Source organism: Ctenopharyngodon idella, chromosome 6 (assembly GCF_019924925.1).
Source record: "Ctenopharyngodon idella isolate HZGC_01 chromosome 6, HZGC01, whole genome shotgun sequence".
Lineage (NCBI taxonomy): Eukaryota > Metazoa > Chordata > Actinopteri > Cypriniformes > Xenocyprididae > Ctenopharyngodon > Ctenopharyngodon idella.
The window spans coordinates 7,351,809-7,377,308 of NC_067225.1; the positions used below are offsets into that span (position 1 = coordinate 7,351,809).

The 25,500-nt window shown below is 38.6% G+C and overlaps 2 protein-coding genes and 1 long non-coding RNA gene across 6 annotated transcripts; 1 reads left to right on the forward strand and 2 right to left on the reverse strand.

Moving 5' to 3' along the window:
* Nucleotides 1-40: 40 nt before the first annotated feature.
* wiza (WIZ zinc finger a) lies at nucleotides 41-11,139 on the reverse strand. The gene is made up of 10 exons (XM_051896569.1): nucleotides 10,996-11,139; nucleotides 10,113-10,236; nucleotides 9,293-9,832; nucleotides 8,364-9,110; nucleotides 6,368-6,841; nucleotides 5,480-5,800; nucleotides 4,803-5,017; nucleotides 3,603-3,879; nucleotides 3,330-3,495; nucleotides 41-1,282 (listed from the first exon to the last, which is right to left on the reverse strand). The coding sequence occupies exons 2-10, from the start codon at nucleotides 10,213-10,215 to the stop codon at nucleotides 1,114-1,116; spliced, it is 3,012 nt and encodes a 1,003-aa protein (XP_051752529.1). The 5' UTR covers nucleotides 10,216-10,236; nucleotides 10,996-11,139; the 3' UTR covers nucleotides 41-1,113.
* A 166-nt stretch (nucleotides 11,140-11,305) lies between these two features.
* LOC127514124 (uncharacterized) lies at nucleotides 11,306-14,560 on the forward strand. The gene is made up of 2 exons (XR_007930568.1): nucleotides 11,306-12,363; nucleotides 13,261-14,560. It is a non-coding gene; the product is annotated as an uncharacterized LOC127514124 (long non-coding RNA).
* Nucleotides 14,147-25,397, reverse strand: rasal3 (RAS protein activator like 3). 4 transcript variants are annotated; one of them, XM_051896567.1, is made up of 18 exons: nucleotides 24,099-25,397; nucleotides 23,474-23,613; nucleotides 23,215-23,293; nucleotides 19,318-19,385; nucleotides 19,106-19,191; nucleotides 18,831-18,957; nucleotides 18,622-18,720; nucleotides 17,832-18,503; nucleotides 17,610-17,754; nucleotides 17,372-17,516; nucleotides 16,901-17,137; nucleotides 16,517-16,718; nucleotides 16,302-16,393; nucleotides 15,433-15,703; nucleotides 15,252-15,362; nucleotides 14,842-15,032; nucleotides 14,652-14,736; nucleotides 14,147-14,559 (listed from the first exon to the last, which is right to left on the reverse strand). In XM_051896567.1, exons 1-18 carry the CDS (start codon nucleotides 24,637-24,639, stop codon nucleotides 14,470-14,472), a joined length of 3,381 nt encoding a protein of 1,126 aa, XP_051752527.1. In that variant the 5' UTR covers nucleotides 24,640-25,397; the 3' UTR covers nucleotides 14,147-14,469. The 4 variants fall into 4 exon arrangements, with proteins under 4 accessions (XP_051752527.1, XP_051752526.1, XP_051752525.1 ...); XM_051896566.1 differs by having other exon boundaries at nucleotides 15,433-15,700; nucleotides 16,287-16,393; XM_051896565.1 differs by having other exon boundaries at nucleotides 16,287-16,393.
* Between the last annotated feature and the right edge of the window lie 103 nt (nucleotides 25,398-25,500).

Consider the following 25,500-nt stretch of genomic DNA (forward strand, 5'->3'; position numbering starts at 1 on the left):
TACTGCATAGTAGCCTATAAATGACCCACAAAGCAGTAAAAAGATTCAAAGTGTGTCTTTATTAATTGGTTTTTAATCAAACGCAGGTATAAAAAGCTTCAATACTGTATTCAAATTATTTTGCAAGAACTACAGCGTGTCATTGACTGTTTCAATTGACTTGAAATCTTGCAAAGTCAAAGAAAATTGTGAAAAGAAAATATCACACGAGAAATTATGTATATGGAAATATGCAATTTCCACATACATTCTGGAAAGGTATTTAATAGCTGCTGTTGGAGTATAAAACACCTTTTACTCCAACCAGACACTGACACAGTGCTTTACAAAGACAAATACACAAGTACATGTAATAGTATCACACTGTTGACTAATTTAACTTGTACTCTTCAAGATATAGGAAGAAAAACTGATCCTCAAAAATGCATTAGTAAAAACATGACATATTAACATAAAGACATTAAAGTCTCATTTAATGCTGAGATCACTAGACATGGCCTGGCTTCACTGTAGTGCTGGTTTCTGCTTAAATTTGAAAAAAATTCTTTTATTAATACATATAAATGAAAATCTGTAGAAATTGCTTTTATTGGATTTTTGGCATCGAAAAATCAGATTGTTCACACATGTGAGAAGCTGTTTTCAAAATATTAAGTACTATATTAAAAGGTAAGAACAACAATTCAAAGACCAAACACTGGTCTACACAATTTTGTTCACAAAACAATAACATTCTTTAAAACAAAACACATTAAGTACTATTGCAAACTTCAAGTACAGTATAAAACAGCTTTTAAATCTTGTTAATCAAGAAAACAGCTAAAATGTGGTGCATTATCAAAACACAATAAAAACAGTGAAACGCAATAAAAAGTACAATACATTCAAAACATCCCACCTGGAAAACACTTGAAATGTAAGAAACACTGTGGTCATAATCTTCTTCAGTAGTGTCTTACAAAAATGATCATCTAAAAGTCAACAAAATAAAATCCACATCACAGTTGGCAGTTAAAGACCAGGTAATAAAGCTGTATTTGTAATAAAAAGTCAGTGTAGTGTAATTGCAGAATTTCAAAATGATGAAAATAAAGACCACAGCAGACAGAGCACCTAGACAGCCTGAGGGCCGATAAGCAGCGGCGCTTCGGTATGACTGAGAGGAGGCTGAGGTGATGAGGTTGAGGCCGAATCCTTCTTAAGCTTCAGGATGTGTTGCTGGAGATGCATCACCCAATCCTCCTGTATGGACAGCGGTCCATGGAAAACCTCCTCACAGAACCTATATAATCATTTATAGAAGATCATTTATTGTTCTAATAGTGTATTTATGGGCATTTAACTACAAGGAGAGAGACACAACTATTGGGGAGACATAATGGAGGTCGAATTCAACATCTTCATGCACCATAAGTACAATCACTACTGTAAACTTTTTAAGAAGATGAAGATTTGCAAACAAAATAAAGGATCAGTTCACTTCAGAATTAAAATTTCCTGATAATTTTACTCACCTCCATGTCATCCAAAATGTTTATGTCCTTCTTTCTTCAGCTGAAAAGAAATTAAGGTTTTTGAGGAAAACATTACAGGATTTTTTTCCATATAGTGGCTACCAATGGGATGAAGGTCCAAATTGCAGTTTAAATGCAGCTTCAAAGGGCTCTACACGATCCCAGACGAGGAATAAGGGTCTTGTCTAGAGAAACAATCGGTCCTTTTCTAAAAAAAATAAAAATTTATATGCTTTTTAACCACAGATGCTTATCTTGCACTAGCTCTGCGATGCACCACGCATTACGTAATCACGTTGGAAAGGTTATGCATGACGGAAGTGGAAGTACCGCGGAAGAGCGAAAAACCATCATCCGACATCATTGTTTTACTTTTTTTTTGTAAAGGTCGTTTGACTTAGTCTTTGCACGTTCGCTCTGTAGACACTGGAACGGTACTTTCGCCAACGTCACGCGTGACCTTTCCGTAGTGATTACGTAATGCGTGGCACATCATAGAACAGTGCAACTTGTGCATTTGTGGTAAAAAAGTATATATGTTTTTTTTTTCTAGAAAATGACCAATCGTTTCGCTAGATAAGACCCTTATTCCTCGTCTGGGATTGTGTAGAGCCCTTTGAAGCTGCAGTAAAACTGCAATTTGGACCTTCAACCTGTTGGTAACTGTTAAAATCCACTTTATGGAGAAAAACCCTGGAATGTTTTCCTCAAAAACCTTAATTTCTTTTCAACTGATGAAAGAAAGACATTAACATCTTGGATGACATGGGGGTTAGTAAATTATCAGGAAATTTTCATTCTGAAGAGAACCAATCCTTTACAGACCATATTGTTTTTATTTATCACTGACCTTCAGAAGCTAAAAAAGATACTTCCATGTTTCCTACAAGGGAAAATAATCACCACATTCACAAAAATTAAACGCGATTACCGGTGCCAAAATTCAGGCATTAATTTATGCTGTATACCTTTGATGTAGCATGTAATATAGCTGTTTGTGAATGTAAAAGGTCTGCAAAGTTTCATTGATCAAAATGCACAATAAATGGGAGTTTTTGTCTCCCAAAAGAAAGAACCGATTCTGCCTGAAACAAGTTATTACATTCTTACTTCATTCACAAACCTACATAGATTTGTAACATATTCGCGTAATGCCAGCCAATGGTCTTCATTGGCTCCCCGCTAAAATCCTCTACCACCTAAAAATGTCTTACTCAAGTTGTGCTTGCAATGGTGGTTTGGGTTGATCAGCTACGTCTTCCAGTGATTCATTGTCGGACTCTGGCTCTAATTGATACGGTAAAATCGACGGCATCGTTACTGTTTGTATCACTATGTATCAAGTGCTGAGGAAGCTCTGGAGCTGAAATTTAGATATGGTAAAAGATATGATACCGACACGTGCGGTAAGCAGTAGCCCAATCACAACAGACTGGGCCATCTGACCAATCAGAGCAGAGTAGCCTTTCAGAAAGGAGGGGTTTTGAGAGACTGAATCCTTTATCGAACCATTTCAGACACTGAGAAACAGGTGATGCTTCAAAGTATATTATGAGAAAACTGAAGTGTATTTTTTGTCCTTAGATGCATGTAACCTATTGTAGGAGACCTCCATAACATTTTTGAAACAGCATAATGGAGGCACTTCAATAAAACACAGTAGAGTATAGACAGGAAAGTGGAGCGAGAGAGGGAGAATAGGATCAGGTGATGATGAACCACTTGAACCTGCTTCTTTGTGAGCAAACAGCTCTTCTCTACTCCCAGACAACAAAACCACCACATTCACAAAACTGATTTGTGGTTTCAACTCACCTGCACTTGAGGGAGTACACCTTCCCTACCAGCTTTACTAGGCTGGTCTCTGGTGGTCTAGGCACCAAGGATGGAATGTTTCCAGCCCGTGAGGGCTTTGAAGGTTCTGTTTCCCTGGATCCACTCTCAGAGTGGTATAAATGCTTTGGAGGACGCCGTTCACAGCCTAAGACAAGCACAGTGATGATGCATGATAATTTTCATTATTGGCTAAACTTAATTAATACATAATTTGGAGCCTTAACTTAAGCAAGATATATATATTTCCCCTACCTCGAGGAGAACGAACGTTCAGTTCACTGCGGGCCGTAGGAGACTGGATCAGGCTGTCTGAGGAAAGCTCATCTGATGAAGGCCGTTTCCTGTGTGATGAGGAGGAGTGGCTCATTCCTGCTTTGCCATCTCTAGCTGTTGCCACTGTTGCTTTGGAAAGCTGGTATGCCTGCGGCTGACCAGCGGAGTCTCGAGCTGCTGATGAACCTTTGTGAGAACCAAGACGGACGGACTCAGAGTCTGAGGAAGAGTATGGAGTGGAGGATCTTTTGGGGAGCTAGGGAGGGAGACAGAAAGACATTTTGTGAATATCAATAGCTTTCCATTACCCTTTAAATTGCGCAAATTGTAATTGTAAATTAAAAACATGCCTAATGGAAAGATGTGAATTTCACGAAAACTTTTTTGCGATATTTGGGAGTTTTTACGCTCACATGAGGTGGTTTTTCAGGCAATTCGAAAAAGGAATATTTTGCAAAACTGCAATGGTTTTTTCACATTTACAGGTCACCTGATGTACAGTCACATCATCATTCTTTAGGAAGCTCAGGAAGCTTCCTCACTCCTCGTTCCTCACCTCCTTGCATTGAAATGGCATTTACAGAATTAAAATGGCCTTCGAGATTTTCTTTGATCGGTTTCCAGGTCACAGGCTGGAGGATGAAGGAGCGAAGAAATGAGGAAGCGAAGCACCCATTGGAGTATTGAGAAGCACCCAGGGAAGCATATATGAGGAAGAAGGGCTTCCAGAAGCTGTGGCAAATTTTACGCTCCAAAATAAAGCTCTCACAGAGAAGTATCTTTTGGAAAATGACTTGTCGCGAGAGGAAAATGACTTATTGCGAGAGTTTTAGTCGCATAACATTGGTTAATGGAAACATCGTCATTTCGCAATAGTTTTTTAATCAGCATTTAGAAAATAATTGCAAAGTTTTGCGCAAATCTGTAATGGAAACCTGGCTAATGATGCCCCAAGTTGCTGACAACTTTGTGTACATGCAAATCTTAAGTGGTAACAAAAATACTGCAAAAGACCGATATTAAGATTTGTTTTTTGGGAATATATCTTACCTCATTTTTCATGTTTTAAGTCTAAATCTAACAAACTTTAGTGAGGTTTACTTCTGAACAAATCAAAACACCTTCCTAAAGAGATAAGAAATATCATTCTAGTTAGTCAACAATTCAACCTGGACTGACCTTCTTAACAAAAGGCAAGTCCCCCTTCATGTAGCTTTTGTGGAGCTCTGCTACCTTCCCCGGCTCACTCTTCATCCAGGCCTTCAGGGTCTCAATAGGAGAGCCGATGACCTTCCAATCCACTCCCTGCTGCCTCAAGTGGGCTCTTGCGTGGCTGGCCAGAGCCTTTCGATTCTCAAAATCAAAACCACAGAGTTCACAGGTGGCATCACAGCCTACAGCAGAAAAGGAAGAGAGTGGAGAACATGAAAGACTTGAAAGTTAGACATATTGCACTAACATCCACAATAATGTCTGGATAGAGTCAGCTTTGGTCAGTTCAGCCTTAACTTAATATATATTTGCAACTTTATATATACACATACATATATTTACACAAACACACACACACACACACACTATAGTGCTATATGCCATTTTTTAAGTTAACAGCCATTGCATTAAAATAATTTTTGTCATCAGAAAATGCAACAAACATTACGACATTGAGACATTGAGGCATGTTTCATTCAGTTATCATCTCTCAATTTAATATGCTTATTTTGTATTTTTATCTAATTTTATCCAATTAATATTGTCTTTGTGCATTTTTGGGAGGCTATAATATTAGTTACCAACATTATAACCAGTAACTAACATATAACCTTGCCTTGCAAATAAACCTTGGTTCAGCGTACCTGTAGTCGTGTTGTCTGAGTCAGGTTTCTCTTTTTCCACAGGTGATAGAGTAAATGTGCGAGGTGAGGATGCTGTCTTTTTCCACTGCACAGCCGCCCCTGATGCAGGTTCCGGTTTGATTTTGGATGCCCGTTCACCGCCCTCCCTCTTCATGAGCTCATACAGGGCTTCTATGGGTGGGACTTTCAGTGACCACCTTGCTCCCAGCTGTCGTAAGTGTCCACGTGCATGACAGGACAGGGCTTTACGAGTGTCAAACATCTCGCCACAGTAGTCGCAGCATACAAACTGCTTAGGCTCCTGCTTTTCATGCTTCGGATCTAAGGAAAGCAGACACAAGTAATCATAAACTGAACAAAATAAGGGATTCACAATAAAACATTTCTAGTGGCTATTGATAGTTATTTATGTTTTCTTGCAATCTATGCTAAAAAATTAAGCTATAAAATTATCCATGCAAATCGTACAATTATGTCATAATCTATTAATTTCTTAAATTTATACTTTTAATCTTAAATTAATAGCACACCTAATGTGGTGGTATTAACTACACAGTGACTTCCATTTATACACATGCAAATACAAGAGACAGGAAATGCAAGATCATGTGTCTTTCACTTGAAAGTTCTAGTATGGTGAACTCTGACTTGCAAATTTGTATCATAAAGACAGAAGACCAACAGAAGATCGATTCATCATGGCATAATCTCTTAGTTGAATTAAAAAAAATTCAAACTTTAAAGCTGCAGGTTTGTATTAAAGTGGAATTGATTGTATAGTTTTAGCCTAGTGTGACTGCGCCATAAGGCTGAAAAATCTACAGAAAGTTTAAATATATAGAAAGATAAGAATAAAGATTTTTACTTTATAAAGTAATTTTTACGCACCGATCATAGGTGATCTAACCGTGTTGGAATCAGATGGAGGTGTTAAAGGGGTGGTGGGTGCGCTTTGTGGCTTTGGAGACTCTATGATAGAGATATCAACTTCCACAGGTTCGTCCTTTGGTTTTGGGATTACAGTCCTGGAGCCTTTCTTGGCCTTTGGAACTTTGTGAGGAACAGGAGGAGGAGAGGAAGACTGGGTAACGGGCTTAGGGGATGAGAGTAGAGAGGGTACAGAGGGAGGTGCAGAGGGGGATACCGGTGGGGTCAGCGAGGGTGGCCCAGGGGAACTGAGAGATCCCGCAGAACTACCACGTTGGGCCATCACCTCTCGCAGAGTGGCCATGGGAGACCCGTTTACAGACCACTCGGTGATGCCCAGCTGACGCAGGTGATAGCGGGCGTGACTGGCCAAGCTTTGACTCTTCTTAAACTTCTCGTGACAGAATTCACAGCTGACATGTTTAGATGACTCTCCTGGAGGGGAAGAAAGAGGACATCTCATAAATGATCTGAGGAAAGTATGTTAGGACACTTTTTTGTAACAGAACTTTATCTGTATATTTGATGGTTAAAGACAGAGGTCACAAACTTAAAGAAAAAAAAAATTGTGTTGGTTATTGGATGCAAAATCCTACCCCTTAAAATCCTACCTCCTGTGAAGAAGCTTAAAGGGTTAGTTCACCCAAAAATTCTGTCATCATTCACTCACCCTCATGTCGTTCCAAACCAGTAAGACTTTCGTTCATCTTCAGAACACAAAGATCTTTTTGATGAAATCTGAGATTTCTGTCCCTCCATTAACAGCTACGCAACTGAAACTTTGACGCTTCAAAAAGTTCATAAAGAGACCATAAAACTACTCCATATGAATTGAGCGGTTTGGTCCAAATTTTCTGAAGAGACTTGATCGCTTTATATGATAAAAAAATTTTTTAGGCTTTTATTCACATACATTCATCAGTGAACATAAACAGAAGCTCAACCTAACCTGCTTGACACGTGAGAACAAGACTCTTGCGGAAGCTAAAACGTGATGCGTAACACATCATAATCAACCTCACTGGCTCAAGCAAACATTAGTTTTACAATCTCTTCATGAACTTTTTGAAGCGTCAAAGTGTCAGTTGTGTAGCTGTCTATGGAGGGACAGAAAACTCTCAGGATTTCATCAAAAAGATCTTAATTTGTATTCCGAAGATGAATGAAAGTCTTGGAAATGACATGAGGGTGAGTGAGTATTGACTGAATTTTCACTTTTGGCTGAACTATCCCTTTAAGGTTTACTGTATATCAAATACATTATTGTTTAAAAGTTTAGGGTTGGTACGATTTTTTTAATGCTTTTGAAAAAAGTCTCTTATGCTCACAGAGGCTGCATTTATATGAGCAAAAATAAAAATAGATAATAAAAATACTGCAAAATATTACTACAATTTACTGTTTGCTATTTAAATATATTTTAAAATGTAATTGATCTGAATTTAACAGAATCCTTCAGAAATCACTCTAAGATGCTGATTTGGAGCTTATTCAAGAAACACTTAATATATGCTTAATATATTTTTGGAAACTGATTTTTTTTTTTTAGGATTCTTGGATAAATAGAAATTTCAAAAGAACAGCATTTATTTGCAATTTGTTGTAACAATGTAAAAGCCTTTAATATTTCCACACTTTTTGACCAGTGCATATTAATGACTTTCCAGTTGTTCTTGACTGGAAATCTTTCTAAGAATGCACTCAAAAATAGCAATTTCTAGTCTATAGTAACATGTTATCATTAACTGAAATTTTAGTATTTACACAGAAATTTCCATGACTGTAGTATTTTATTAATTTTCCAGGCATGAGCTTCACACTTTTAAAAATCCTGGTTTTCCATGACCATGTTTTGCTATAAATTATCACCCACCCCTAAGTCCATACATACTCAAGTTATTCAAACATTACTCAAAAGTAAATAAAAAATAAATTAAGACATAATTTAAATTCTTACCTCGAGAGGGTGATTTAAATTCTGCTTTTCTGTCAAGTGGCAAGCCCGCTGAAACATCTGTAGAAATCTTCTGCTTCTTCGCTGAGGGAGGTGATATAAATTCTGTTTTCTCTGTGAGAGGTAAGGCCTCCGAAACATCTGTAGAAATCTTCTGTTTTTTGGTTGGGGGAGATAACTTCAATTCTCCTTTACCACTGAGGGACAAGATCCCTGAAACATTTGGAGAAATTTTCTTTTTTTTCTTTGAGGGAGGTGATTTCAATTCTGTTTGGCTGCTGAGGGCCATGTTCCCTGAAACATCTAATGAAATCTTCTTCTTTTTGGCTGAAGGAGGAGATTTAAATTCTGCTTTGTTGCTGAGAGGCAAGTTCCCTGAAACATCTGGAGAAATCGGCTTTTTGATTGGAGGAGGTGTTAGACGAACGGATGTCAGTCCTTTAAACGATAGAGGGACAAGAGAGGGATTTTTGCTGATGGATGATGAGGTGGAAGGAGCAGAAAAGGGTGAAGTGTGATCCTCAAAGTCAGACCCTTCCAGCTGCTCAGCACTGGCCTTTTCCTGGAACTCCTCGCTCTGAATAATTTTATGGAGCATCTCTATGGGAGCACCCTTAGACTCCAAATTCACGCCAAACTGCCGCAGGTGGGCCCGCGCATGGCTGGAGAGACCTTTACGGGTCTCGTACCAGGCTCCACATAATTCACACACATGGACGTCATCCCGCACAGTGGAATTTATCATGGTTGCTGGTGAAAAAGCACAAAACACATTTCAAAATTGATTTGAATGTGCCTGCAAGGATTGCTTCATCAGTTTAACCAGCTTGCTTTATAGAGTAGTAAAATTCGCTATTCCAAGTTTTTTTTTTTTTTTCAAATGGATTTCATTTCCAAGCACATACCAAAATTTTTTTAATACTGTTACTTACTTAAATTGAGTGGAGCATCTGTTTCCTGAGGAGCCCAGAGGGGCTTGGCTGAGGCCAGCGAGAGGGAGGTAGACAGGCTGCCATCAATGAGCCTGGGTTCAACAGCCTTGTCAGGAGACAAGGCCGAAGATGGAGTGGACACCGAGATCTTCTTTGAAGAAGCTTTACGAGGCTTCCCTACAGCAAAAGGTGAAGAAGAGTGACCAGATGCCACTGATCCTTTGGCAGCAGAGGGGGAAGATGAGGAGAGAGCATATTTTTTCTTTACAAGGTTGGATATTTTAATTTTCAATTTTGGCCCAGCGTCTTTTTTGAGGTTGGGCAACTGGGTTTTGTGTTTTTTAACAGGGCTGGCCTGTTTTTCGAGCTTGGGTAGAGTTCCGCCTCTTTCTTTCATCAGCTGGTACAGGAGGTCTATAGGAGCTCCGCTGCTGTCGGACACAGCCACTCCCAGCTGCCTGAGATGATACCGGGCATGACTGGAGAGACCTCGTCTGGATTCAAAATTGGTCCCACAAAACTCACAACTATGGATGCCTACTGTAAAAACGTGAGATAAACAATGTCATGAAACCTGTATGGAATATGAACTCATATTTGACAGCCTGTTTTGTCCATTTTTCCTGAAGAATCTATAGTGTTTCCTTGACTGCAACATAAAACAGTCCCTCCAGGATTTGGCGATTCTGTGATCATCAGAATCACCTACATGATTTTCTGCAAAATCTTTCAACTACTCCCCAATATCTGCAGACTGGCTCCGACTTTCAGCAACGTGGCAAAAATCTGGGTAAAAGGCATGTATCTTTGGTGTACTTACAATCAGAATCGTCCAAGTCTTTATTCAAGTCTGGCTCCAGACACTCTTTGGAAAAGGTAGCAGTGCTTGTCTTCTTTGCCGTGTCTGGTGCTGTCTTCTCCATGGCTGGAATCTCTCCCTGGCACTTGAGAGAGAAAAACAGCTTATACATTTAGACCAATCTCTTCTAAGAATGCAACTTATCTATTCATAGACAATGAAAAAAAAAAAAAAAAAAAAAAAAAAACTTCAAAGACAGTAATAATTTTCATAGCTGCAAAATTCTAAACAAGTTAGAGAAACTAATAACAATTGTTACCAAAATGCAATAATAACTACAGCTATCACTATAATAAGTAATATTACATTAGTAACATTATATCATGTATTAACCACCACAGTAACAAAAATACCAAATAAATCAAAATGACAAAAATATTTTGAAATCTCCTAACGTTGTTTGAAAGATAACCAGTATTTACTTTTATTTATTATGGTTTTACAGTACCAACTATTGCATTTTAGCGGGAACTATAACTACCATGGTGATTTTTGGTAATGTTTACATGTTACTATTACACTGACAAGGCACTTATTAAATACTCTGTTTTAATATTAACTGGCTAAATTTGCTCAGAAACATTTATTTTAATCACGACTGGAGTCGTTATTGTTGTGTGCTTATGATAAACCAAAAACAAACTTTCTATCTCGAATCATGTCATGCATCAGTTCCAACCATTTAACACAATAGACGCGCACATGCAGTTAGCACGAGCTGATTATTTATCAGGCACTGCAAGTCGAAACAGTTTTGCTAGTATGCAAAGCAACAGAACACCTGTCTACATGTAGCCCACCATATTAAAAGCAAATCGTTGAAGCACATAATGCTCAAAATTACCTTAAAGTGGCGAGGTTTCTCTTACAGGAACGAGAGACGACAGGCACGTTAATCACAATAGCACAGTCGAGCTAGGCAAAATCAATCGATCCCTCAGTTAGAAAACATTACATGGGCGAATCACAGAAGCGGTCGCTATCAGAACTAAATTATTATGCGTTTTGTATACAGAATCTGGAAGAGCAGATGGAACGTCTTGTACTGTAGTTTGACATTCATTTTATATCCTTATGTTAAGGATATAATGTGAAGATTAAATGTCACATTAAGACGTAAAAACCGTGTCTGTGGAGGTACAGGTAAGATGCAGGTGATCTCAGAACAAGCGAATCGGGTCTTTTAGAATAATTTGTCATAACGTTTTGTGACAAGGATTATTGCTATTTTGGGTGGGAAAAAATTATAGTGTGTTTAAAATTTTCCAAATAGGCTACTTTATATACTTAAAGGGGCTTTGAACGCAATTAAAGGCATAGTTCATCCAAAAATGAAAATTCTGTCATCATTTACTCACCCTCAAGTTGTTCCAAACCTGTAGGAATTTCTTTCTTCTGCTGAACACAAAAGAAGATATTTTAAAGAATGTTAGTAATCAAACAATTGATGGGCCTCATTGAATTCCATAGTATTTTTTCCCATTAAGTTCTTTTGTGTTCAGCAGAAAAAAAGAAACTCATACAGGTTTAGAACAACTTGATGTTGAGTCATTGATGTCAGACTCTTCATTTATGGATTAACTTGTGATTGATTAGTCAGAATATCATATAATGAAATGAATTTGATTAAACATTGTCATTGCCCCCAAAATATTAGGCTAGATAAATGAATTAGAAGTATGTAAATAAAAATAGCCTATAGAAGTGATAAAATGTATAAAGTGGTATTTAGTCTACAAGAAGGTCGTAACTGGGAAAAATAAATAAATGTAATTTGTTTGGCTAATATACAAAATTTATTTAAAACCGTATTTAAAGGGGACCTATTATGCCCCTTTTCACAAGATGTAATAAAGGTCTCTGGTGTCCCCACAATGTGTCTTTAAAGTTTCAGCTCAAAATACCCCACAGATCATTTATTATAGCTTGTTAAATTTGCCCCATTTGGGTGTGAGCAAAAACACGCCGCTTTTGTGTGTGTCCCTTTAAATGCAAATGAGCCGCTGCACCCCCTTTCCAGAAGAGGGCGGAGCTTTAACAGCTCGCGCTTCGGTTGCTCAACAACAACAAAGCTGGAGAATCTCACGCAGCCAAAATGACAATTGTCAGTAGCGGTGTTCAGCCTTACATTGTTCAAACCGGAGTCGGACACTGATGGAGAGACTCAGGGAAAAGTTACAACTTTTAGAATGCAACTGGACATTTCTGAATGGTTAGTGGATAAATTTATGTAGTTGCTGTGGAGTTGACTCAACTCATTGACTAGCATGTGCCGTCATGTTAATCTTTTTTGCAAATCCAGCGTTGAATTGACCCTTGTTTGTGAAGCAGTCCGGCGTAAAATGACAGCATGGCAACAACACTCTACTACAACAACTCTTCCTCTTCTCTAAAGCAGCCCAACATGGCCTCACCCCCTTTGTTGCGTCTTCCCAGGGTCAGGGTTTATGTAAATTTTGGGGTTTGTGAAGTCACCAACCTGCTGTAGTCCCTACCTTTTGTTGTTGTCCTTAAAAAGCGATTTCTGTAAAAGAAAATATCTCCCTTTGCATTTGCGTTGTAACTTTGCAGATGTTGTTTATACTCAAAACAGCAACATTACACATTAACTAAAGTTAAAAAAGTGAAATAATTAAGGACCCCTTTAAATAAATTTGTGGTTAAATAAAGTACTAAATTTGTGGATAGTGCTGCTGTTGCAGGGTTGAGTGTTGTTCAGTTCACATTGTCAGCGACATGTTGCCAGTATCTGTACTGGGTTTTTTCCCCACTTCTATTCCTATTCATTTAGCATCATGCTTATAGTTTGCACAGTTGGATGAGTGCAACTGGTGCTTTGCTGTTGTGAGAGTATCTTGGCACACCTCTACGTTTTGCACAGAATTTACTAATCTCAGACAAGCTTATTGCTAGCCACACATCACTTTAAAGCAGGGGTTTTCAAACTGTAGCCTTTTCTCAATATGCGTTTTTGTCTGTAGTCTACTTTTGTTCTTGTGGACTTGTGAAATGTCATCAGTCACTGTCCAAGTACTGTTACAATTCAAAGTTCATGTTTTGCCAAGTACAGTTAAAATCCCCGGATGTGTTCTTTCTCTATCCCTTTTAGGTGACCTGTGTGTAGTTGAGACAGCCGAATATCCCAGAATGCATTTCACACCAACTAGTGAGCAGCAATGCCAGAGGAGAAAACCCAAATCTTGTAAGCAAGAATGTAGTTGTTTAAACTTTAAATCTGTGGTCGATTTATAAAGATTCTATATTTTTGGAAAAAAATATAGTATCAGATTGTTTCTTATGCTCAAATAGCATTAAATATGCTTATATCTCAGGCTAGACCAGCCAATGCGCATGTAGTCTAGCCTCAGATGTCACGCCCATTGGCTGAATGTCTGATGCATATGGCACACTAAATGGGAAACACTTCAGGAGTTTCAAAGTCTTCATCTGATTGGTTGAATTCTCCAGGATTTCCAGTAGACGTGTGTGTCAACGCACGTCTACTGGAAACGCTCCACCTGGAGACAAAGCCATCGTGAGGCCAAACCCCCTTATGGAAGAAGAAAGCCGTTGTGTTTACAACTGTGACAATGAGTGCTTATCTGGATCAACTAAACACTGGATTTTCAAAAATATGTTAAGTGTACAGCACCATTGTTGCAGTGAACGTGCATATGTTCTTGAATGAATTGCACGCCAGTCTGTTATTGTGGGGACATTGACTTTACATTTTCACACCCCTAAACATGATGCTGAACAAAACGAACTGTGATTGGTTGCTTTACATGTTGGTCAGACGTCCTCTTGGGTGGTCCTTGGCCAATAAAAGCTGCTGTGGAGTCCAGGGCTGTGTTTAAGTCCAATTTTTAATCCCTTCCCTCGCTGACTTTCCTCAGTCTCATTCACTACTGGCGGGACCCTTGCAATGTGTTTAAATGGTACAACCTTTACATTACATTTACAGTTAAAAGAATAACAGCGATGATTCAGATTGGTTTGGTTTATGCACATTTTATTTGTAAAAAGTCTACAAAATAGTTGGTAAGAAAAAAGTCTTATGCAGGTCTATACTTAACTAGTAGAACAGGACAAATGAATAAATCTATTCATTGGTGTCCCATTTTTAGTTTGCTAATTGTTTTTTTTCCCTTCTTACTATAATTCATTATTGCAGTGATAATTAGATTTGGTTGAATTGTTCCAGGTAGGCAGCTATGTAAGCGCAGTGTTACCAATGAATAAAATAAATCTCACAAAAGCGACTAGCAATGCAAAATGGTATCATTTAGCGTACCACATCAGTACTTTCTATGTTGAATCAGGTATTGATGTAAGTCTGTCTTATGCCATCAGCATTAACTGAATGGAGTTGGTGCACATCTTTCAACAACCCAGCAAACTGCTCCTCCTGTTATCAGACACACAAATGCAAGTGTTAACTTAGCTATAATGTAACCTGAATTAATGATGTGCATTTGTAAAACTAGACAGATTACTTACCAAAACATTCATGCGTTCAACTGCAGCCACAGCTACATTCAGCTTTCTTTCGTCTTCCTCCCTCTCCTCTTCTATGACGCCCAGTCTACACAAACAAGTACATGATCTCAGTTGTCCTATCGGCATTTACAAATGAACACATTTTGACTTCTTTTAAGCCAAAATTGAAAAAAAAAAAAAAAAGATTTACCTGAAAGTTGCACTGGCCAGCTGTTCCTCACGGATGGTTAAAAGATTACGAAGTTCCTGAACCTCTGCCTGTAGCTGTGTATTCTGGTCTTGGGTCATAACTATGAAGTCTTCTAACCGCTTGGCCATCTCCAGCTCACGCTCTGTCACCTGCTCCACGCCCAATCGCAGCTCAGCCAGCTCTTGCGCATGCTATGACGCACCAAAACTTTGTTAACATACTGTGGCTTTTTATTACACCATTTCCTCTTAAGTAATTTCTGATGAGCATCAAAGTAGAGGTTAAACATTTTTTGTTAGACCAGTCTGGTTACACAAAGACTTCCATGAAAATGAATACTATCATGCATTCAAATACACTTGATGGTCCAAACCTGTTGCTTCTATCTAGAGTATGCAGAGTAGACTCACCCTATCTAATGTGCTTGTGTCCTCTTGCTCTTGTCCTGTTATTTGATGGGGCTCATTGCCATCTTTGTCTTTGATCCAGAGTACTTCTGCTTTGTTTTTGGAATTCTTGGACTACACACAAACAGAATATACACATCAAATAAATTAAATTTTATGGTAAATTTTAACCAATCTTACTTACATTGCTGGGTAATGTAATTTCCAAACTGGGAGCTTGGTCCGGGGACTGCGTAGGTAGCTCTTCATTGCTTGCCTGCCGCTTTACTGGTTGCCGCTGTTGCCGGGATGGTCTGTTGGGGACACTGAAAGCTCGCTGCACCTGCTTCCGTTGACGATCTTTGCCTTGGTTGGGTCTTGAGTCTATCGGAAGCTGCTGCATTGAGTTTTGTAATGGACTGTACTTGGGGAGATCCCTTGGAGGTAAATATACAGGCTTTGGTGTTCCATGACTGCTGTTTCAGCAAGAATGGCGACACAGGTGAGAGGTGTGTAAGTAAAAGTACTTTGAACAAACATTGATTTTAAAGCTTGATGCAGCCTCTATATTAGGCCTTTGGGCAGGGGTGTCCAATCCTGCTCCTGGAGGGCCAACGGCCTGCAAAGTTTAACTACAACCAGCTCCAACACTCTTGCCTGGAAGCTTCTGGTGAATCTAAAGACCTTGATTAGCTGGTTCAGGGTGTGTTTAAGGTAATTAAACTCTGCAGGAGCAGATTTGGACACCCCTGACCAATGGGAATTTTGTTTATTATGGGTGAGGCTCAATCAGCTCCCTAGGTTGTGAATCAGTATATCAAGTACGCAAATTCAAACACTGGTAAGGACAGTAAGGACCTTTACGTTTCCCGCTTCAGAACGTCCATTAAGGGGACATAGTGATTTTTGGTGCATTGTGGGACTTTTCAGTGCACTCATTGGAAGGATTCTGTGATTGAGACAGGCCTTAAAATTGCCATCTCCCTGATCAGTGAACTAGGGAGCTGATTGAGATACAATGATTGAGACTGCTGAACTAGGGAGCTGATTGAGACACACCTATTGTAACTGTACCTGCTAACAGGGATCCGTTGAGCATCATGGTCAAGGAATTCTGTGATCTGGTTCAGGATTGAAGGCAAGGGTTGTAGGTTGTCTATTTGGTCCTACAAATATATATGTATTTGAGCATGAGCATATTGTTTAATGATATGTAAAAGTCAGTAATCTCAAAGTGTTCTGATCAAAGTTTGCAGCAAAGTCGTAGATGAGACCTGATGTTTTGTTACCTGTTTCATTACAGAGATAATATTGACCAGGAGATTGTGAAGGACCGCTAGACGAAGGGGCAGGTCTACATAGCCATCAAATCGAGCCATGGCCATTTCACTATCTGGATCAGATACTTTCTGTAAGAATCCTCGCATTGGCTCCCAGTGTTGTTCTAGAAACTCATTCATAAAAAACATGTACTCTTCCTTTTCGCCAAACCTGGTGGATATTGAGATAAAATGGTTCTTGCTGATCATATATGAAACAAACCTTACAAAATCTTAATTTCCTTTTGGATATATAATCAATATGCAAACATTTTGTAGACCTGATATAAGTTAACTGGAAAGTGGTGATAAATTTGCAATAAGTAAAAATTTGGCTTTAGAGATGGGACTTACAAAGTGAAGTTTGCAAGGTTTTGAATGACTTTGGCTGTCAAAGTGAGAGTGCGAAGGGTGTTTGTCTCTGGATAGGCTTGGGTGAGGCCGAAGAGTGATGGACTGAGGATCGCTGGGCATAAGAATCGAAGAAACAGAGATGCTGATATGAGACGGTGTCCGATGTCCGTTAGACCTCGATCCTCACAATCTGATACCCAACTGGAAAAAATTTCATTCAGCTCTGCAGGGAATGAGCTGTTCATAGAAAGGAAAGAATTGATCATTTAAAAATAATCATCCATTGGAAGACTTCTGACACCCATTTAGATTAAGTGGACATGGTAAATCTAGTTACTGTTATGCACTGTGTATTACAGTAGTTCGGTCATCTTAGATGTGTTCTCTACAGAAAATACTTTGTACTTGTTATCTTTGTGTTCACACTTTCAAATATATTTTGTAGAGTGTGTTGGTTTAGGTTTATCTTACTCGTGCATGTCAGTGATTCGCTTTACAACATCCCCACATGTCTCCTTTAGATGTCTCTGGTTGATCGGTAGATCAGAGGCAGAGCATTTTAGCGGGTCTACCTCGCAGCTCTCTCCTCCATTGTACAATCTGGATATAAAGTCGCCTATGGGTGAAGATTGTTACACAGGAGATTATAGAGGTAAATAAAATGACACATGGAGTTTTATTACAAGGAATGCAGTAGAATATTCCTTACCAAGTGTGTCTATGAGATACTTCTGGCCCACCAATTTCATATATTCATCAATAGCCTTTGTAGCCAGTGTATTCTCTCTGAAAATCAAAGCCTCATTTTCTCCCAAGCGCTGAACTTCTGCACTACCAAGATCAATCAAGAACTCCTGCACAAACAAAAACCATTCAGAATTTTAAAAAAGCTTATCTGCCTTATCCTACAATTACTGCTGTTGCAACTCACCTTAGCTTTCCCAATGCTCTGGAGCACATGAACAAGTGCTCCTGCCAGTTCTTCTTTCTCCCGTACATTGAGAAGAGGTTCCAGGCTGCTGCACATACCCACATAATCCAATGTGACATACTCTGCAAATTCCTTGTACCTCTCAATAGGTAGAATTTTCAGGTTCTTAAATCTGGCCTTGACTCGAATCGAAGCCTGCGGTCCAACTTGGTCCTTTGAGGTACTTGATCCTGGGGGTTTGTAGGGAACGATGGGATACCATTTCTCTTGATAGGCCCGTCCTTTTATGTCTGCTAAAGCAAGAGCCACACTTCCTATAGGATGCAGGATAGAGTCATCCTTGGAATGGCGCTTCTTCTTGGAGTCTTCGTCTCTAAAGAGGTGCAGGGTGATCTGGTTGACAGGGGGCAAGTTTTCAAGTTCAAAGAATTCGCCCCAGAATAGCTGGCAACCTCCTGCAGCACCACCACCATGGCCTGCACCAGTTGCGCCAGATCCTCCTTCAACTGCTTGACTGGAGCGTTGGACGGACTTCCCCACGGCCCGGGTACTAGTACGAGCAAACAGTGTGCCATCGAGGTGGACCTCACAATAATATCGCTTCTTTGGGGGAAGGTCTTTTGCTTCATTAACCCAAAGGCTCAGGGAGTTCTCAGTGCGCTCACAGTTGTCCTGAAGGAACAAGACATTATAAGACAGTATAAACCATTAGCATTATTTCTAACAAATACTGTTAATAACAAATTATGACCCATTTTGAAGGAGATTTAAGTTGAAGAATATATGGTACCTTATTTGGATGAGCAGCACGACGCAAGTCTTCAATCCAGCGGTCTCTTTCTGCAGCTGAACTGCACCCAAAGCAGTGGTTATTCTCTGAGTTTATGACCTTTTGTGAGTTGGACAAGGAAATACACAGAAAATAAGTAATTGGTTTGGATTGTGTATTGACATAAAGATCGGAAAATGTACACTTTAATATGCAACAGGTAGACCTACCTGAAAACAGTACTTCTCCCCTAGAATAGAGCTATGGACTGGCCTGATGACAGTGGTTTGGTCTGCACTCAGATCTAGGCTTTTTGCAGCGCTGACTGGAATGGATAAAGATTCTCTGGAACCGTACCTTGTTAGAAAGAAAGTGTGAAAGACTGGTAAACCACATAGCATATCAAACCATCAGATGATGTTTGTTCCCACTGATATTAGACATTACTACAGAGAGAATTTTGGTAAAATCAGTCTTTTTCTGTATTATGTAATTGATCCTCCACCTTGGAGCAACACTAAGTCCTGCAGTATTGAGCTGTGTGCTGCTTTTCCGTTTATCATCACCCTGTAAGCGGCGCTTGATTAAGTTCTAGCATGAGAATGAAAGAAAAGAAGCGTCATGGAAAAAATAAATATATTTACAGTATGCATGCATTTATCTCAGCAACAGTTTCAGATCGTACAGATTTCTAATGTATGACTAAAGTATACTCACTTTGACACCACCATCTTGCCCTTTTATTTTGGTACCACTTTGGGGAACCACAGGATCTGGGTTTAGCTCTTATGAGAGAAAGAAAAAAACATTCTATATTAGATCATCATTTTAATATTCCTCTTTTGTCAATAGTATGAGCACTGAAGTTGGAGGTCTTTTCCTTTTTAATACAATTACTGATCATTTAAGCTAAAATTAACATGTGTATGTACTGTATGTTTTTCTGTTTTTTTTTTCTTTCTCAGTCTGGTGGGATAAAATACTGCAGAAAAACAGATAATCTCAATGCAATCGCAGATTCTGAAACCATGACAGGAAGCATATCATTTCCTTCCTTCTTATGAGCATAAGATCAATAATTTTCAGTTTAACAAAAAATGTAACTGTGTTAGTTGAATTCTGTTAATACGGAACAGAACCGAAATCTAGGGCTTATTTAATTTTTTATCTCAAAAATTAGCTTTTACTTGATCATCCATGCCTCTATGAAAGCTGGAGACCAGACAAGCAGTATCATGCAGTGGATGTGGTCCCAATTTTTGGACTTACACAACTATGGGGGTCGGACTTAGGGGTGCTTAAATAAATCGCAATTACAAAAGCTGCAGCTGTGAAAATAAATCAGCCTATTAACATTTTGTGTCTGCTGTAAAAGAAGTCTTACAGTTTGCACTTTGACATGAATTTTCAAAGCAACATGAAGTAACTAACTGAATGAAAAAGTGCAACCTTGAAAACGGCAACAAATTGAATAGAATTAGCAGCCACTCTCAACAAAAATGAAACTAGAGCTTATTTATGGCAAGTCTGCCAAAACCAATTGTGATGCATAACCTGGTCTTAAAAGCACAAAACCTCTCAGCGTATTTCCTACATATAGTCAGTAATAAATTAGGAAAAGTGGAAGGATGTCAATGTCAATCATGGTATGGTCAATATCCTCCTTTTTAGGAGCCTTTAGGTCATATGATGTCTCTGAAGCCATGGTATATAAGATTTTAACAGAACCAGGTTTGATTTTCGCTGCTAAATGTTCCATCACAGATAGATAGGTAGATGCCTTATACGATCCTCTAAATTACCAGATCTAAATGCCATTAGATATTTATAGAAGCACAGAAATTTACACCACTGGAGGCTTTTCTTCTTCGCACTAAATACAGTTCAAGATTTGTATATATATATATTAGGGCTGTCAATAGATTACATTTTTTAATCGCGATTAATCGCACACACTTAATCGCACACTTATCATAAAAATTAAGCATACACCGTTTTCTTGTTTAACACGTCCATTTTGCCACCATTTCCTATATCCGGCAAAGTAAACCATCAGATTTAAGTGTGATTTTCACAAAACTGTATTTTTCCGGCTTTTTTCAAGGTAAATTTAGATGTTTTTCCAAAAAAAAAGACACCAAATAACCAAATTATATAATTTCATATAATTCATACATTTATGTAGGCTACACCAAAGCACCCATAAAAAAAATCACAGCAAAAAAAAAAAAAAAACGTTTCAGAATTCACAGTGTATAGTATGTGCAACAGAGAGCTTGTTTACATTTTAGACAAGTCACAGGACCACATAGAGATGCCAAAAACACCTAAACCAACCGCCTTGACCTGCATATATACTAAAGTACACAGCAACATACACAGGACAAATCAAAACATTATCCTGAATGTGTGTGAAAACAACGTGAATGTACTGAAACGTGTCTGTGCATAAATACAATGTGCGATCAGTGCGTCGAGAGCGCGCTCACACATGATTTGCTTGCGCGTCAATATAACAGACTCACGCGTGTTTCTGTACGTAACCGCAATTGTCTTTACTTTGATTGCAATCCTCTTTACTTTGATTGCAATCCTCATCCATCAAAACTTTCATAGCAAGAAGCAGATTTGCTTTATCCAGCCGAGAAACATAGTTTGCATATCATCTGCCCATAAAGCGGTGGGATGTTTCGACGTTCCGTTCAGACAGGAACAGCGATATGCGGGAGGGCTCTCACTCTTCAGATAAAATCACACAATATGAATAATTCTCTCTGCCATCTCTGATATAATCAGCATGGACTTTAAGATCATCTAACTGCGTGACGTAAATTACGTTATGACGCAATTTTACATGCTTCCGTAAATTTTTCGCGTTAAATGCATCAAATTATTTTAACGCGTTAATGATTTTGAATTAATCGCATGCGTTAACGCGTTAACGTTGACAGCCCTAATATATATATATATATATATATATATATAGCCTATCACTGAAGGTCTGTACCGAAGGGGTCCCCATGATTTTGCCAAGTAAGACATGTTCCTGGATCAACATATTTTGTTGATCCTGGAACAACATTCTTGTCTGAAAATTTAGTCATAACCCTATTCCTACCCCTAAACCTATCTCTACTCATAATTTATCCCTAAAATCAGAGGGAAATGATAGGTGAATAACACTGACGTAGAAGCACCTAACCCTGGTTGCAAGCCTAAACTTGACATAAACGGTAAACTTTTCCCTCAAATCTGATTGGTTGATGGGAATGTTGTTCCAGGATCAACAAAGATGTTGATCCAGGAACATGTTGTACTTGGTAAAATCACGTTCACCGTACTGAAGGTCAGACCCTGCTGCTTAAAAGGTAATGTTATTTACTCTCTTCATGCCCAGAGTAACAGCCTAAGATTTTAAGTTTAATAAACGATTGTATTTGAAAGCAGTACTCATAATATATCTTGTGCTGAATTAACTGAAAATGAAGACCAATTTAAACTCAATTGTATTCTACAGTCTCCTTACATTTGTTTTAATGCTAATTGTATTTCACATGCATTATACTCTCCAGCAAAATAATTTGATTTTTTCATTTAAGAAGGCAAAGTTAAAATATTTTTTTCTTACCTAGTGCCCCCTCCACATACAATCCAACGCCTGAAACCCATGCTTAGGAGTAGCTTAGAATATTAGTTTTCCTTTCAGAACGTAAGACTCATAAATGCCCTTTTATAGCTTTTTTTACATTTAATATGAGGGTCTTGCATGCTTATGTTGAGCGCTAGACAGCAAACCCCATCAGTCTCAGTCATCCTCTGGTATGGAACACCCAGTTGTGATATTATCTTCAGAAACTCAAAGGAAGCAATTTTACAAGCACACGCACATAGAACCACGTCAACCATTTCCTCTGTGACTTATCTAGCTTCACTTTAGTCACTGACAGGCAGCCATTGGCTAGATAGAGACGGTTGATACCTCTCATCTCTTGAAGTTATCTCCAGCTTTTAAATTGTCAGGACACAGAGAACTTTAGGCTGTTACTTCCCCCCAGTGATCTTCACAAGATACAGTAATACAACTTTTGTGCACATTTGCTTAAATAGTGGTGTTTAAACCCTTAAGCCACACTTCTAAATGTATGAATGTCATTACATTAAATAACATAATATCAAACTAAGTTGAATTTATTTTTAATATATATATATATATATATATATTTATATATAAAAACATAACATACTGCACACTTTTTCTTAAGTATTTTTTTTAGCAAAACATTTCACAAAATGAAGTTTGTTATATGAAAGGTATACATGTTATATGAAATATATAGTGATTGAAATTACATCAATAGATACATTTTTTTAAAATATTGTTTTAAAATAAGAGGTCAAGGTGTAGGGCATTTTAGGACACCTGTATGAACTTGAGGGGGACTTTATACATCCTCTAAAATGACCTTAAAATTAAAATTTGATCAGAAAAGTGAGGTTCTGAGAAAAGTTGAATGTCATTTTTTGCAGATGCTATTTGGTTAGATATGTTGTATCTAATGCAATGAATTTAAGACATTTTTAAGTTTGACTTGAGTGTAACTCTGTGATACTGACCCGTGTGACTTCCACTGATGTTCTGGAGACTGAGGCTGGAGAGACAACTGCTGGCCCGGTTCCGTACCCTCATCATAGGCTGAAATAAAATCAAAAGATAATGACTGACACCAAGTTCACCTAAAATCGAATAGCATTTCCAAACAGACTGGACTGACACATCAAAGTCAGTTTAAGGGCATATAGTACGTCCAATATCTGCTTGTATAGTATAATATCTCATCTATTGGCATTGTTTAATATGTCTGTTGTCCATTACCTCCTCCTCACGTGGGATAAGGATCTGTCCATCTTGAAGAAAACAGTTGCTAATATCCCAAACAGGAACGTCTTGTGGGGGGGCCCAGGAGAGCCGAACAGGTTCTTGGACCACATTCTCAGGCTCACACTTTTCTTTGTCTTTTCATAAAAATGTAAAAGAGTTAACATGAAACATTTCAATTAGAAATGGCCTAGAAGCTTCAAAGACAAAACATGACACAATGAAATTGTAATCCAGTTTCAACATCATAAGGGCTTATTTAGTTAAAATAATGATAGCAGTCATGAGTAATCCCATTAATGTCCAATTACATGTTTAGGTCAATATCCTTTGGGTACAAAGGGGGAAAAAAAATTCTTGTTAAGCACTTCTGTGTTAGTTATCTATTTTTTAGTCTTTCATTCTATCTCCATCTTGCACATCCTGTTATTGCACTCTCATTCTTTAGCGCCATTTAGTGGCATCTGCATGTACAATCCTTTACAAGGTTTAGAAAGTGTGTCTACACTGTCCAACAATAGATGTCTTTCTAAGAGCTCTACAAAAACCTTCATATCTCTTAATGGTTTCAACTTTAAGCGTATGTTTTTAGAACATTTAGCATTTAATATAAAGCTCTTACCATGCTCTGCAACAAGAGTACTCTGTAGACGCTGTCTCTTGAACTTCTGTGAGACCGTTTGCAGGTACTTTCTTATTTTACCCCTCTGTGTTGTGTCCTGGACCGTGGTCCCTGATGCCTGTGCGCTGGAGGACCCAGAAGAGGAGTTTAGGACTGAAGATAGAAGGGACCCTGGTGGCTCTGAAAGAGCTCTGCGGAAAGGGTTTTTCCTTGAAGTTGCCGGCTTGTCTGGTTTGGAGGGGCTTTCGGCCCCTCGAGTTGCAGTCGAGCACTTTTCCCCCGCGTCTTCACTCAGAGCTTTACGCCAACTCTGCATTTTATTCCATTTGTTTGAAGCCCCTTTCTCCAGCCTCTCGATAGCCCCCTGTGCCGCCGTCTCTGTCTTGGCCCCCGTGTGCCACTTGTAGGTGTTGAGTAGCTTGCCATCCTCTGGTTGGTGTGGGTCTTGATCAACCGGACTGTTTTGTTCAGGAGACAGTTCCATGTCCTCTTCAATCTGTGGTGCTGACTGCTCAGCACTCGGTTCTTTGTTCGTACCCATCTAGATTTCTTCTCTTTGACCCAGTTTTGTGAACTCTTATGTTTTGTATGGAATGCAAAGTATTTTCTTGTAGTACCTCAAAGTGAGTTTCCTCAGCTCTTTCCAGTTTTAGAGATTTTTATATGTGTCGTATCTTCCTCAATTTCGAGTGCTCCGGATCTCATCATCCACTCACTTCACCTATTGGCCACTTCCTCAGATTGTTTTGCGCATCATCAATTTCAAAAGTCTGTCATTTCACTAAGGTCCTGTTTAAGTGGTAACTCTTACACTCACAGTTGTCTATAGTATATGGTACATATATTAATTTGTGGCTTCGATAAATTGATGCGTGTAGTTGTAAATGATGCAGTCCATTGTGGTCCCCAGCTTTTGTAGGTATAAGCCTTTTTTTTTTTCAGTGCGTACTTGTCGTCCAGTATTCAGGAAACCAGTCAGTTTGTGGGTGGAGAAATCAGGTTTGGTTCACAGGTTAAAGACAGAGATTATAATGTTTCCCAGAGTGACCCAACAAATGCAACATTTCTGAAATGTTCTATTCTATGTCCTTCTTATTTATAAAAATCTAAGAAAGCATAATCTGTAAATTGATCTTGTTTTGTTCTTATTGTATACATAGTATTTAATTGTGAAACGGTGAGGTGGTCACTGGTAAAAACTCTTATGATTATCCTAGGGTAACATAATCAAGATTAGATTTTTTTTTGATTAAATATGAACAGGGTTGGCAGTTAAACCTAAATACCTGCTTGTTTTGTTCAGTGACGGTTAAATTTCCTGTCATAACAAGCAGCACTTCCTGTCTCACTCTGGGGCCTGCTATGAAAACCACTTCCTGTCGTGGTAATTTTTTCAACCTTT

What these genes read in the sequence shown, in the direction of transcription:
- rasal3 (XM_051896565.1), bottom strand. Translation starts at nt 24,639, where the DNA reads ATGGGTACGAACAAAGAACCGAGTGCTGAGCAGTCAGCACCACAGATT. An exon ending in GGCAAGATGGTGGTGTCAAA is followed by an intron (nt 19,192 to 19,317) that starts GTGAGTATACTT and finishes TTCTCATGCTAG; the next exon opens with AACTTAATCAAGCGCCGCTT. An exon ending in CTGGCCAGTGCAACTTTCAG is followed by an intron (nt 14,737 to 14,841) that starts GTAAATCTTTTT and finishes TTGTTTGTGTAG; the next exon opens with ACTGGGCGTCATAGAAGAGG.
- wiza (XM_051896569.1), bottom strand. Translation starts at nt 10,215, where the DNA reads ATGGAGAAGACAGCACCAGACACGGCAAAGAAGACAAGCACTGCTACC. An exon ending in CTCAGACAACACGACTACAG is followed by an intron (nt 5,018 to 5,479) that starts GTACGCTGAACC and finishes TTTCTGCTGTAG; the next exon opens with GCTGTGATGCCACCTGTGAA. An exon ending in ACTTGCCTTTTGTTAAGAAG is followed by an intron (nt 3,880 to 4,802) that starts GTCAGTCCAGGT and finishes CTCCCTCCCTAG; the next exon opens with CTCCCCAAAAGATCCTCCAC.